General features: G+C 43.0%; 1 protein-coding gene across 1 annotated transcript in view; it reads left to right on the top strand.

Moving 5' to 3' along the window:
* Positions 1-1952: 1952 nt before the first annotated feature.
* The window catches only part of LOC142255768 (phospholipase A2 inhibitor and Ly6/PLAUR domain-containing protein-like), a 69238-nt gene continuing 58300 nt past the window's right edge, over positions 1953-12890 (top strand). The window contains exon 1 of the mRNA XM_075327215.1: positions 1953-2007. Coding sequence (XP_075183330.1) covers positions 1953-2007 — 55 coding nt within the window. The remainder of the gene's footprint in view (positions 2008-12890) is intronic.

The following is a 12890-nucleotide window of genomic DNA, read 5'->3' as shown; positions in this document are numbered from 1 at the left end:
ACAATATGCAATGCCCAATAAGGGGGCCTAAGACGTTAGTCATTAATCCTACACTATAAATATATCATAACAGGTATTCATCAAAATACTTTGCACCTTATCAATAATGTACATTACTGAATGCTTCAGTCGCCACAGGGTACTGCACCTCACTTAAGGTGCGGTACTTATCCCGGGTAAGGAGAGGTTAATCACTGGTGTTTCTTGTTACCCATGTCACACAAAGTCGGTAACCCCCGTCACACGTACTTAACTCCCGGACGACCTCGCTCTGTGCGGCAAACATCCACTTCCTGAAGGGTGAGGAATGTTCGGCGTCATAGCGACGTCACACAATGGCCGTCCAATTGAAGTGGAGGGGCGGAGATGAGCGGGATGTAACTTCCCGCCCAACTCCTTCCTTCCGCATTGCCGGCGGGACACAGGTAAACTGTGTTCATCGCTCCCGGGGTGTCACACGGAGCAATGTGTGCTGCCACAGGAACGACAAACAACCGGAGCACAGAAGGAGGAACATGATTATGAAAATGAACGACGTGTCAATGAGCAACGATAAGGTGAGTATTTTTGCTCGTTCACAGTCGTTCGGAGGTGTCACACGGTACGACATCTCTAACGATGCCGGATGTGCGTCACGGAATCCGTGACCCCGCCGACATATCGCCCAATATATCGTACCGTGTGACGCCGGCATTAGTCTACCCTTTTAAAGGGGTTGTCCACTACTTTTTCATTGATGGCCTATCCTTGGGATAGGTCATCAATGTGTGATCAGCTGGGGTCTGACATTCCGCACCCCCTCTGATCACCTGTCTCAGTCCCGGCTTCAGCCGGAAATGCTCAGATCTGGAGCTGCTCCATCTTCCCATAGTGGCTGCGGCCGGGTACTGGACATCCACTTCCCATTCCGATCAATAGGAGGCGGCTGTGCAGTTACCCGGAGCAGCTTCAGAACTGAGAATTTCTGCGTGTCTGCCACCGCCAGGAGCAGGAACAGCTGATCGGTGGGGGTGCAGAGTGTCAGACCCTGGCTGATCAGACATTGATGACCTATCCTAAGGATAGCCCATCAATGTAAAAGTAGAGAACAACCTCTTTAAAGAGCCACCTGGATGTTCTGAGAGTGTAGGCAAGGATTTCTGATATGGCAATAATGACTGTTTTATAGACAAGTACTTTAGATTAGCTCAAACCTCAGTTGTTTGTTCCATTTCCAAAATTGTTTAGGACAATTCTGAAAGAGACAGGAAACAGACAAGTACCGGGGTTCCTATTGAGGCTTGAAGATCCCACAGGGGCCATAAAAGTTCTAAAATATTGGTCTTTAATAATTATAGCTTATTATTTTGTAAGTTTATGTTCCTAACCATTAGCTTCTGACTTGAGGTACTAAGTCCAATGGAGACATGAAGGAACCATCCTGTGTGACAAATTAAAGTTTGATCAACCTCTTCCATATGGAATCCCCTACGATGAGCAAGAAGTGTCATTTATACAAAATCGTAAGTGATAAAGTTAATATGCATCCTTCTGTATTTTAAGCTTTTCATCCACCGTCCAACATCTGGGCTTTGAGGTCATGTTTTCCCTATATTCTAGATATTTATCAGAGTTAAGAGTGTTTTTGGCACGAGCACAATGAGCTGGTCTGGGGCCATCAATTTGATGGGCAGGTCTATAGGTTATGTACTATAATGTCACCTTGTAGCTCCTTCTTAGAAAAAACAGAAACTTTTGCAAAAAAATTAATCATCGAAGGAGTTAATTTAGAAGCCTACAAACACAATGGCGTGAAGTTTGCCCTGACATATAGAAGACGTGGACATGTGAGTGTTGATTTAACAGAAACAGTGACACGGCCCACATTTCACCATATAAATACAATAGTCATAGGGATCCTTCATAAAGAATATTGGATTTGATGCTGTCCATAAAACGACCTTGCCTTAGCCATGATTAAGTCCCTGATCATCTCTCTAACCATCGTCTCCACCATTCTATGGACAGGTAAGATCTTTTAACAGTATTTATAATTATAAGTTCAATTTTTCTACCGACTTGTCTAGGATATACAAGTGCATCTCAATAAATTAGAATATCATCAAAAAGATAATTTATTTCAGTAATTCAATACGAAAAGTGAAAAACATATACAGTGCTGGCCAAAAGTATTGGCACCCCTGAATGCTGTCAGATAATACTCAGTTTCTTCCTGAAAATTATTGCAATTACAAATTCTTTGGTATTATTATCTTCATTTATTTTGTCTTCAATGAAAAAAAAAAAATTGCCATAAAGCCAAATTGGATATAATTCCACACAAAACATAAAAAAGGGGTGGACAAAAGTATTGGCACTGTTTGAAAAATCATGTGATGCTTCTCTAATTTCTGTAATAACAGCACCTGTAACTTACCTGTGGCACCTAACAGGTGTTGACAATAACTAAATCACACTTGCAGCCAGTTGACATGGATTAAAGTTGATTCATCCTCTGTCCTCTGTCCTTGTGTGCACCACATTGAGCAAGGAGAAAAGAAAGAAGACCAAAGAACTGTCTGAGGACTTGAGAATCCAAATTGTGAGGAAGCATGAGCAATCTCAAGGCTACAAGTCCATCTCCAAAGACCTGAAAGTTCCTGTGTCTACGGTGCGCAGTGTCATCAAGAAGTGTAAAGCCCATGGCACTGTGGCTAACCTCCCTAGATGTGGAAGGAAAAGAAAACTTGACGAGAGATTTCAACGCAAGATTGTGCGGATGGTGGATAAAGAACCTCGACTAACATCCAAACAAGTTCAAGCTGCCCTGCTGTCCGAGGGTACAACAGTGTCAACCCGTACTATCCATTGGCATCTGAATGAAAAGGGACTGTATGGTAGGATACCCAGGAAGACCACACTTCTTACCCCGAGACATAAAAAAGCCAGGCTGGAGTTTGCCAAAACTTACCTGAGAAAGACTAAAACGTTTTGGAAGAATGTTCTCTGGTCAGATAAGACAAAAGTAGAGCTTTTTGGGAAAAGCCATCAACATAGAGTTTACAGGAAAAAAAAAAGAGGCATTCAAAGAAAAGAACATGGTCCCTACAGTCAAACATGGCGGAGGTTCCCTGATGTTTTGGGGTTGCTTTACTGCCTCTGGCACTGGACTGCTTGACCGTGGTGCATGGCATTATGAAGTCTGAAGACTACCAACAAATTTTGCAGCATAATGTAGGACCCAGTGTGAGAAAGCTGGGTCTCCCTCAGAGGTCATGGGTCTTCCAGCAGGACAATGACCCAAAACACACTTCAAAAAGCACTACAAAATAGTTTGATAGAAAGCACTGGAGACTACTAAAGTGGCCAGCAATGAGTCCAGACCTGAATCCCATAGAACACCTGTGGAGAGATCTCACAATGGCAGTTTGGAGAAGGCACCTTCAAATCTCAGGGACCTGGAGCAGTTTGCCAAAGAAAAATGGTCTAAAATTCCAGCAGAGCATTGTAAGAAACTCATTGATGGTTACCGGAAGCGGTTGTTCGCAGTTATTTTGGCTAAAGGTTGTGCAACCAAGTATTAGGCTAAGGGTGCCAATACTTTTGTCTGGCCCATTTTTGGAGTTTTGTGTGAAATAATCAATGATTTGATTTTTTTTTTCATTCTCTTTTGTGGTTTTTCATTGCAAGCAAAATAAATGAAAATAATAATACCAAAGAATGTGTGATTGCAATCATTTTCAAGAAGAAACTGAGTATTCTCCGACAGAATTGCAGGGCTGCCAATACTTTTGGCCAGTACTGTATAATATAGAGTCATTACACACAGAGGGATCTATTGCTATATATTATAAAGAGTCATTACACACAGAGGGATCTATTGCTATATATTATATAGTAATTACAGACAGAGGGATCTATTCCTATATATTATATAGAGTCATTACACACAGACGGATCTATTCCTGTATATTATGTAGAGTCATTACACACACATGGATCTATTCCTATATATTATATAGAGTCATTACACACAGAGGGCTCTATTTCTAAATATTATATAGAGTCATTATACACAGAGGGATATATTCCTATATATTATATAGAGTCATTATACACAGAGGGATATATTCCTATATATTATATAGAGTCAATACAGAGAGATTTGTTGCATTAATTATTGCATCAATGCGGCAATGTGGCATGGAGGCGATCAGCCTGTGGCACTGCTGAGGTGTTATGGAAGCCCAGGTTGCTTTGATAGCCACCTTCAGCTCGTCTGCATTGTTGGCTCTGGTGTCTCTCATAGATTCTCTATGGGGTTTAGGTCAGGAGAGTTTGCTGGCCAATCAAGCACAGTGATACTGTGGTTAGCAAACCAGGTATTGGTACTTTTGGCAGAGTGGACAGGGGCCAAGTCCTGCTGGAAAATGACATTTCCATCTCCAAAATACTTGTTGGGAGAGGGAAGCATGAAGAGCTGTAATATTTCCTGGTAGACGGCTGCGCTGACTTTGGTCTTGATAAAACACAGTGGAGCTACACCAGCAGATGACATGGCTCCCCAAGCCATCACTGATTGTGGAGACTTCACATTAGACCTCAGCAGCTTGGATTGTGGCCTACTTTCATTTGAAAACAACACCTTGGACACTGAGAACAGTCCAGTTCTTATTTGTCCTTGGCCCAGGTAAGACGCTTCTGGCGTTGTCTATTGGTCATGAGTGGCCTGACACAAGGAATGTGACACTTGTAGCCCATGTCCTGGATACGTCTGTGTGTGGTGGCTCTTGAAGCACTGACTCCAGCAGCTGTCAACTCCTTGAGAATCTCCCACAAATTTTTGAATGGCCTTTTCTTAACAATCCTATCAAGGCTGTGGTTATCCCGGTTGCTTGTGCACCTTTTTCTATCACACTTTTTCCTTCCACTCAACTTTCCCTTAATAAACTTGAATACAGCACTCTGTGAACAGCCAGCTTCTTTAGCAATGACCTTTAGTGGCTTACCCTCCTTGTAGACTGTGTGAATGACTGCCTTCTGGGCATCTGTTAAATCAGCAGTCTTTCCCATTATTTTTTAGCCTACTGAACCAAACTAAGGGACCATTCTATATGCTTGTGAAGCCTTTGCCGGTGTTTTGTGGTAATTATCCTAATTTTCTGAGATAATGACTTTTGGGTTTTCATTGGCTGTAAGCCATAATCATCAGCATTAGCAGAAATAAACTTTTGAGATAGATCCCTCTGTGTTTAATGACTCTATAATATATAGGAATAGATCCCTCTGTGTGACACTATAATATATAGGAATAGATCCCTTTGTATGTAATGACTATAATATATAGGAATAGATCCCTCTGTGTGTAATGACTCTATATAATATATGCGTTTCACTTTTTTATTGAATTACTGAAATAAATTAACCTTTTGATGATATTCTAATCTATTGAGAAGCACTTGTATGTTCTACATCATCCATTATCAATCAACATCCACAACGCTTGAAGATGAGGAAGGGAACTCAAGTAAAGAATCAATCTAGCAGATCCAATAGTTTGTCAAGATCATTCCACTGCCCAAAATATAAACATATGCCACTTGTTCTCGTTGAAGAACCATACTGTAGGTTTCTCGTTAAAGGAAAGTTCTCCTAATAGATATTTTTTCATCCTTTATTTAGTTTTATTGGGTAAAGGTTTTTAGATACAATATTATTACTTTAAGAATGGTTTGTCTGCCAGGTTTTATTATTAAAGGGAATGGTGACACAAGTGACGAGGTCTCGGATGAGCTACAAAGTCAACGTGTGTCCAAACAGGGTGGGAGTCTACTAAAAATGTAATACTAGTAAGAGTTGGCCATGTCAGGTGTATTCTTATCCCGGTGTCACAGGGTACGATATATCGGGTGATATGTCGTTGGGGTCACGGATTCCGTGACGCACATACGGCATCGTTCGAGATATCCTATCGTGTGACACCTCCGAACGACTGTGAACGAGCAAAAATACTCACCTTATCATTGCTCGTTGACACGTCGTTCATTTTCATAATCTCATGCCTCCTTCTGCGCGCCAGTTGTTCGTCGTTCCCGAGGCAGCACACATCGCTCCGTGTGACACCCCGGGAGCGACGAACACAGCTTACCTGCGTCCTGCCGGCAATGCGGAAGGAAGGAGGTGGGCGGAATGTTTACGTCCCGCTCATCTCCACCCCTCCGCTTCTATTAGCCGGCCGCTGTGTGACGTCACTGTGACGCCGAACGTCCCTCCCTCTTCAGGAAGTGGATGTTTGCCGCCCACAGCGAGGTCATCCGGGAAGTAAGTACGTGTGACGGGGGGTTAACGACTTTGTGCGACACGGGCAACAAATTGCCTGTGACGCACAAATGACAGAGGTACGATAGCTCGTGTGATCGCATGATAGATCGTCCCGTGTGACGCCGGCATTAGTGTTGGCCTCCTCGGAAATAAGACAGCTCTATAGCTGCTATCTGATTTTTTCATTTTTTTTATACTACTTATAGTAAAATTTACCAATCCAACCAAATGTCTGCATGATGTGGCCATTTATTTTTCATCTATTATTTTACTATGCCGTAATGTCACTATGAATGCCAAAAATTAATGAAAGAGGTTCTCCACGAGAATGCATAGTGGCCACATCAATTTAAAGCTAAGAATGAAGGCCCTTTCTAAATACCATCTGTTGCCAATTCTCACTGTGAGCATCGCTATCGTTGTCTGCTCAGTTCCCATCATTTGACGCCCGGGTGCAGCTGTCTCTGATGTCCAGTGGTTTCACGTTAACTTTTATAATTGAAAGTTGAGTCGACATCACCGAGGCGGGACGCATTCTCCATGAGTGAAAATTAAAACTATGGGGTCAATTTAACATTTTAGTGGAAACATTGTAATTTTTTATTTTCACAACCCAAATGTAATGCCTGCCTGAAACCACAAACTCAGACTGGCTGTCACGGAGAGGTTAGAGGAAAGCCGCTCACAAAGCAGAACCCTGAGAACTGTGAAGCCCTTTAACCTCTATACAGGGATTTGGAATTACCACAGGGCCTTGGAGATTGCTAACTGTGGAAAGTTGCAATCCAGATGAGAGTAGTAGTCAGGCAGGGTCAAACCAGAAGATGCAGAACAGGAACAACATCGGCAGACAAGGATGTAGTCAGGAAACCAGGCAAAGGTCAAATCCGGATCTGGCGCGAGGTACAAATACAGCAGGCAGAAGGGTAGTCAGAGAATAGGCAGAGGTCAAAACACAGTGAGTACCAGGAACCAGGAATACAAAACTATCTCTGGCAGTAACCAGCAGGCAGGAGGGGTAATTAGAAGGGTGTGGTGTTTTTCCATTGGCTGTAGCTGATTGGTGGTACCTTCAGCTGGAAGACACACGCCACCTACAGTTAGCCAGTGGTATAGCAGGTCCCAGTGAAATCCAGCTTAGTGGATGAGCGAAGCCTGCATCCACCAGAGCCACTGGCATTGACTCCTCTCCTATCACCAGCACAGTCCACGGCAGGAACACAGTGTCCCTTGGTGATCGAAGCAGACGTTTGCGGGAGCGGACTCGAGTGGGGATGTAACACCAATGTTATACAACACTTTAAATCACCCAAGGATTAAAACTGCTTACTACATACCTAGATTAATTCCTCGAGAGGTGGAGTTTCCAGAATGGATTCACTTTTGGGGGATTTCTGCTGTTTTGGCATGTCAGTGGATCTTCAAATGTTACATGGCGTCCACAATCTATTCCAGCCAAAAATGCACTCTAAAATTCAATTAGCACTCGATTTCTTCCAAACTCTGCCGTGCAACCAAACAGTAGTTTTCCACCACATGTGGAGTATCCCTGTAGTCAGGAAGAAATGCACAACAAATTGTATGGTAATTTTCTTCTGTTACACTTGTGAAAATGGAAACCTTGGCTAGTAATCAAAAAAAAGGGGGGCGCCAAGTTGTTTTTTTAATTATTTATTTGTTTATTATGTTAAACAGGGCTAAAAACACCCTTAAGTGCCAGATGAAAGGCAGTAAAATGTGCAAGTGTTCAAGCTCTGCACTTACCTAAGCACGCACATAGACCCACAGTGGCAACATTCCACACAGAGCCTTTATCCGGGAACTAAATAGCACAAGCCTGCTGTGTGATTCTAAGGAAGTTCAAATTGACCGAAACATCAATATATTTATGTTTATGGTCACACATCTATATGCTTGTAAATAAAAATTCTTGAATCTTCTACACGTTTGAGTGCCAGATCTATAATTCTTCATAGTTACTGACTCCAGCAGTGTCCACTCCTTATGAATCACCCCCAAATTTTTGAATGGCCTTTTCTTAACAATCCTTTCAAGGCTGCGGTTATCCCAGTTGCTTGTGCACCTTTTTCTACCACACTTTTTCCTTCCACTCAATGTTCCATTAATAAGCTTGGATACAGCACTCTGTGAACAGCCAGCTTCTTTAGCAATGACCTTTTGTGGTTTATTCGCCTTGTGGAGTGTGTGAATGACTGCCTTTTGGACATCTGTCAAGTCAGCAGTGTTCCCCATGATTATGTAGCCTACAGAACCAGACTAAGGGACCATTTTAAACACTTAGGAAGCCTATGCAGGTGTTTTGTGCTAATCATTCTAATTTTCAGAGATAATGACCTTTGAGTTTTCATTGGCTGTAAGCCATAATCAACATTCACAGAAATAAATACTTGAAATATATCCCTCTGTGTGTAATGACTCTATATAATATATAATATACACGTGATATAGATCCCTCTGTGTGATGAGTCTATATAATGTATAGGAATAGAACCCTCTGTGTGTAATGACTCTATATAATATATAGGAATAGATCCCTCTGTGTGTAATGACTCTGTATAATATATAATATATAGGAATAGATCCCTCTGTGTGTAATGACTCTATATAATATATAGGAATAGATCCCTCTGTATGTAATGACTCTATATAATATATAGGAATAGATCCCTCTGTGTGTAATGACTCTATTTAATATATAGGAATAGATTCCTCTGTGTGTAATGACTCTATATAATATATAGGAATAGATCCCTCTGTGTGTAATGACTCTATTTAATATATAGGAATAGATCCCTCTGTGTGTAATGACTCTATATAATATAAAGGAATAGATCCCTCTTTGTGTAATGACTCTATATAATATATAGGAATAGATCACTCTGTGTGTAATGACTCTGTGAAGCCCCACAGGTGTTGTGTCGGTGCATTACCTTCAGGGACTCCACTCAGCTGGATCTGGTCACAGGTAGGAGATCTTCTTCTTGTCGTGACGCCACTCTCAGTATTGCGGCCAGTAGGGACCGCCACTGCAGGTTGAGGGACGCCTGGGGCTGATGGTGAGTGCAGTTAGTTGGAATAGCCTCCTGAGAGTGAGGCAAGCCCCAGGGCCCTGTGTAGGTGCGTAGAACCACAAGGCGCAGAATAACTCCACACAGGCAGAATGTCTTTCAGGGTTTTTACTCACTTCAGGTGGCAGGGTGAGTAACCCGGGCGTAGCTGGGATGAACCAGGCGGGAACCAGGTGTCCTTCAGGCTGACTTGTGAGGGTGACTACTAACTCGCCTTCCTTAGCCCTTGGTGGTTTGGGGTAACCCCGACTTTGAGTCCCTATGGGGGTCACCCAGGGAAGATGCTGCAGCCTCTCTCCCCTTCGTTTGCCGTTTGCTTGTCGCCTGGACCAGGCCACTCCAGCTGCTTGCCTCCTGTGACCTATGGGCCCTAACTGTGGCTACGTGGCTGCGGCTTTTGTGGTGTTGTGGCGTGGGCTTTGAGAGCCCCACACCGGCAGGTTTAGCAAAAGAAAGCTGGATCTATCTCCGCTTCGGGATCTGCCGCCCGTTTGGGCCTGGTACTCTCCAGCAGTCTCCTTACTTCCCACTCCGTTGCTCTCTCTCTAGCTGAAGATGGATTTCGGGTAGCACTCCTAGATGACCGTTCTCCCCCGTCAGTAGCCACTGCGCGGGCGCTGTTAGACAGCAACAGCCCCACAGGTCTGCTCCTCACTGAGCCCTATGGAGTTCTGCTCTAACTGACTCACTGCCCCTCCTCTCCTGTTCTTGCCTACGCCACCTAGCAACCAGATTCTCTTACCACACCCCTTGAGAGGAGATGGAGGCTTTTGGCCCCCTCCACTATTCCAGTGAAGGTGAAGGCTTTTCCCCCTCCTGGGATCCCCAGGGGTCCTCTCATGGGTACATGTGTGAGACCTGATCACTATGCGCCTGTGTTCCACACCCCGGTCAGCCTTCTGGATTACCTGTATTGTACTGTCCCCAGCATGGGTGCAGTACTCAGTGGTGCCTGACCAGGTCAGGGGCGCCACAACTCTATATAATATATAGGAATAGATCCCTCTGTGTGTAATGACTCTGTCATATAAAATATATAGGAATAGATTCCTCTGTGTGTAATGACTCTATATAATATATAGGAATAGATCCCTCTGTGTGTAATGACTCTATATAATATATAGGAATAGATCCCTCTTTGTGTAATGACTCTATATAATATATGCGTTTCCCTTTTCGTATTGAGTAACTGAAATAACGTTTTGATGATATTCTAATTTATTGAGATGCACTTGTATGTGAAAGAAAAGGTTTGGATTCACACACTGGCACTAGAGAATGGTGTTTCAATATGGGGAGCCGATAGATGGTAACTCGATGAGAAGACTACAGAATAGCAAACGATTCCTAGGCATGAAAGTCACAAATTGCTTTTCCACAGAGGTAACTAAATGGAGTCAAGACATATCATTGGTGCAACCTGTTGGGCCTAAGAATTAATTGGGCCAACTAGTACTTTTAAACACGTAGAATTGTACAATATGTTGAGCTGTTGGATTGCAAAAGGGCCCATAGGCTGTGCTGATACAGGGGTCCTCTTCTGTCTCTGTCCACCGCTGTATAGCGGTGTTTTTCCAAGCAGTAAATCTAATGACTTTCAGGTTATTTCTGGCAGAACACATAAGATTCCAATACACTGGAATGGAAGACATCAAATGGTTTAGGAATAAATACAGCAAATAAAAAATTCTTACTACTGAACTACACCATGACACTGTCACGCTGTACAAAGGGCTAGTGAGAAGTAGTACAACGTATTCCCCACTAGGTGGCAGCAGTGTAGTGAAAGAGAGTCAAACACTGTAACAGAAGGAAGGCTGAAGTACAGCAGAGTAAGCAGGTAGTTAGCCAAGCGAACCACCAGGGGGCAATAGAGTAGGCAAGCAGTCAGTGTCTGGATGGGAAGTCAAGTAAATGCAGAGGGAGAATCAAGATCAGGTCAGAAAACAGAACCGAAGTCAGATGCCGGGAGATTAGATAAGCAAAGGGAAACACAAAGGGCGCAGGGAACAGAAGACAAGACCGGAGGGTGAGGAGATACAAACACGGGAAGAGAAAGAGAAAAGAAAGGCGATCAAACAGTCCAAAGATAAGTGCATAATATTTTATTATCAAGTAAAGGGTTAAAACACCATAAAAATCAAAGTTTAACCAGGTACAAAATGCCTATAATTTTGCCATGATTATTACAGGTGAAAAAATTGTATAATAATCAACCTATTAAAGGTTTATCAAGTTGCAGCATATAGGCTATTATCATATATAGCGGTAATACGCTTTTATTGAAGTTGCCTCTCAAATTACTAATGCATAATTATGGAGCCCTATAGGATTGCAACATACAATTATTTCATACAATCGTCTTATTAAAGCCGCACAATAACTGACTTCACAAGATGACTGATACACATCATAATATCAGAATTAAGGATTACAATATATAGGCATTATAGGACTGCGCTTCGTATTAAATCTGACAATGTACAGCTGTGAATTGATTGGACAATGCTGTGTAGTATAACAATGTCATATTCTATTATAAAAATAAAATAATGTCCACTTTGCCACAAAATATGCAGCAACAGATTAACTAAGTGGACTTATATATATTATTATGATATCGGAGGTAAAATTGTAGGTTGCAATAATAAATTATTCATATGTGCTATATGACTAATCTAATGATATGTACCCACATATTAATTAAACAAAACTGTATAAATACCAACAGTATGTTCTAATGGAAGGTATAAATATATAAATAAATAGATACAATCAGCGCAATACTGCAGACTTTGCCTCACTAATGTGCAGCCACAGGTTGACTAATTGGGCCTTAGGCGGGCTTTGCACGCTGCGACATCGCAAGCCGATGCTGCGATGCCGCACGCGATAGTCCCCGCCCCCCCGTCGCAGGTACGATATCCTTGTGATAGCTGCCGTAGCGAACATTATTGCTACGGCAGCTTCACATGGACTCACCTGTCCTGGGACGTCACTCTGGCCGGTGACCCGCCTCCTTATTAAGGGGGTGGGTCGTACGGCGTCACTGTGACGTCACACAGCAGGCGGCCAATAGGAGTGGAGGGGCGGAGATGAGCGGGATGTAAACATCTCGCCCACCTCCTTCCTTCCGCATATCCTACGGAAGCCGCAGTGACGCCGGTAGGAGATGTTCCTCGCTCCTGCGACTTCACACACAGCGATGTGTGCTGCCGCAGTAGCGAGGAGCAACATCGGACCGTTGCGTCAGCGTAATTATGGTTTACGCCGACGCTGCACCGATGATACAATTACGATGCTTTTATGCTCGTTAATCGTATCATCGAACCTTTACACACTACGATGTCGCATGCGATGCCGGAAGTACGTCATTTTCAATTTGACCCCACCGACATTGCACCTGCGATGTCGTAGTGTGCAAAGCCCGCCTTACATATGTTATTGCGATTGTCCTGATAGTCCTGGTAACCCACATGTCATAAATTGTCCCATTTAATA

The sequence above is a fragment of the Anomaloglossus baeobatrachus genome, chromosome 11 (genome assembly GCF_048569485.1).
Source record: "Anomaloglossus baeobatrachus isolate aAnoBae1 chromosome 11, aAnoBae1.hap1, whole genome shotgun sequence".
Taxonomy (NCBI): domain Eukaryota; kingdom Metazoa; phylum Chordata; class Amphibia; order Anura; family Aromobatidae; genus Anomaloglossus; species Anomaloglossus baeobatrachus.
This window is presented reverse-complemented; position numbering and strand designations above follow the sequence as displayed.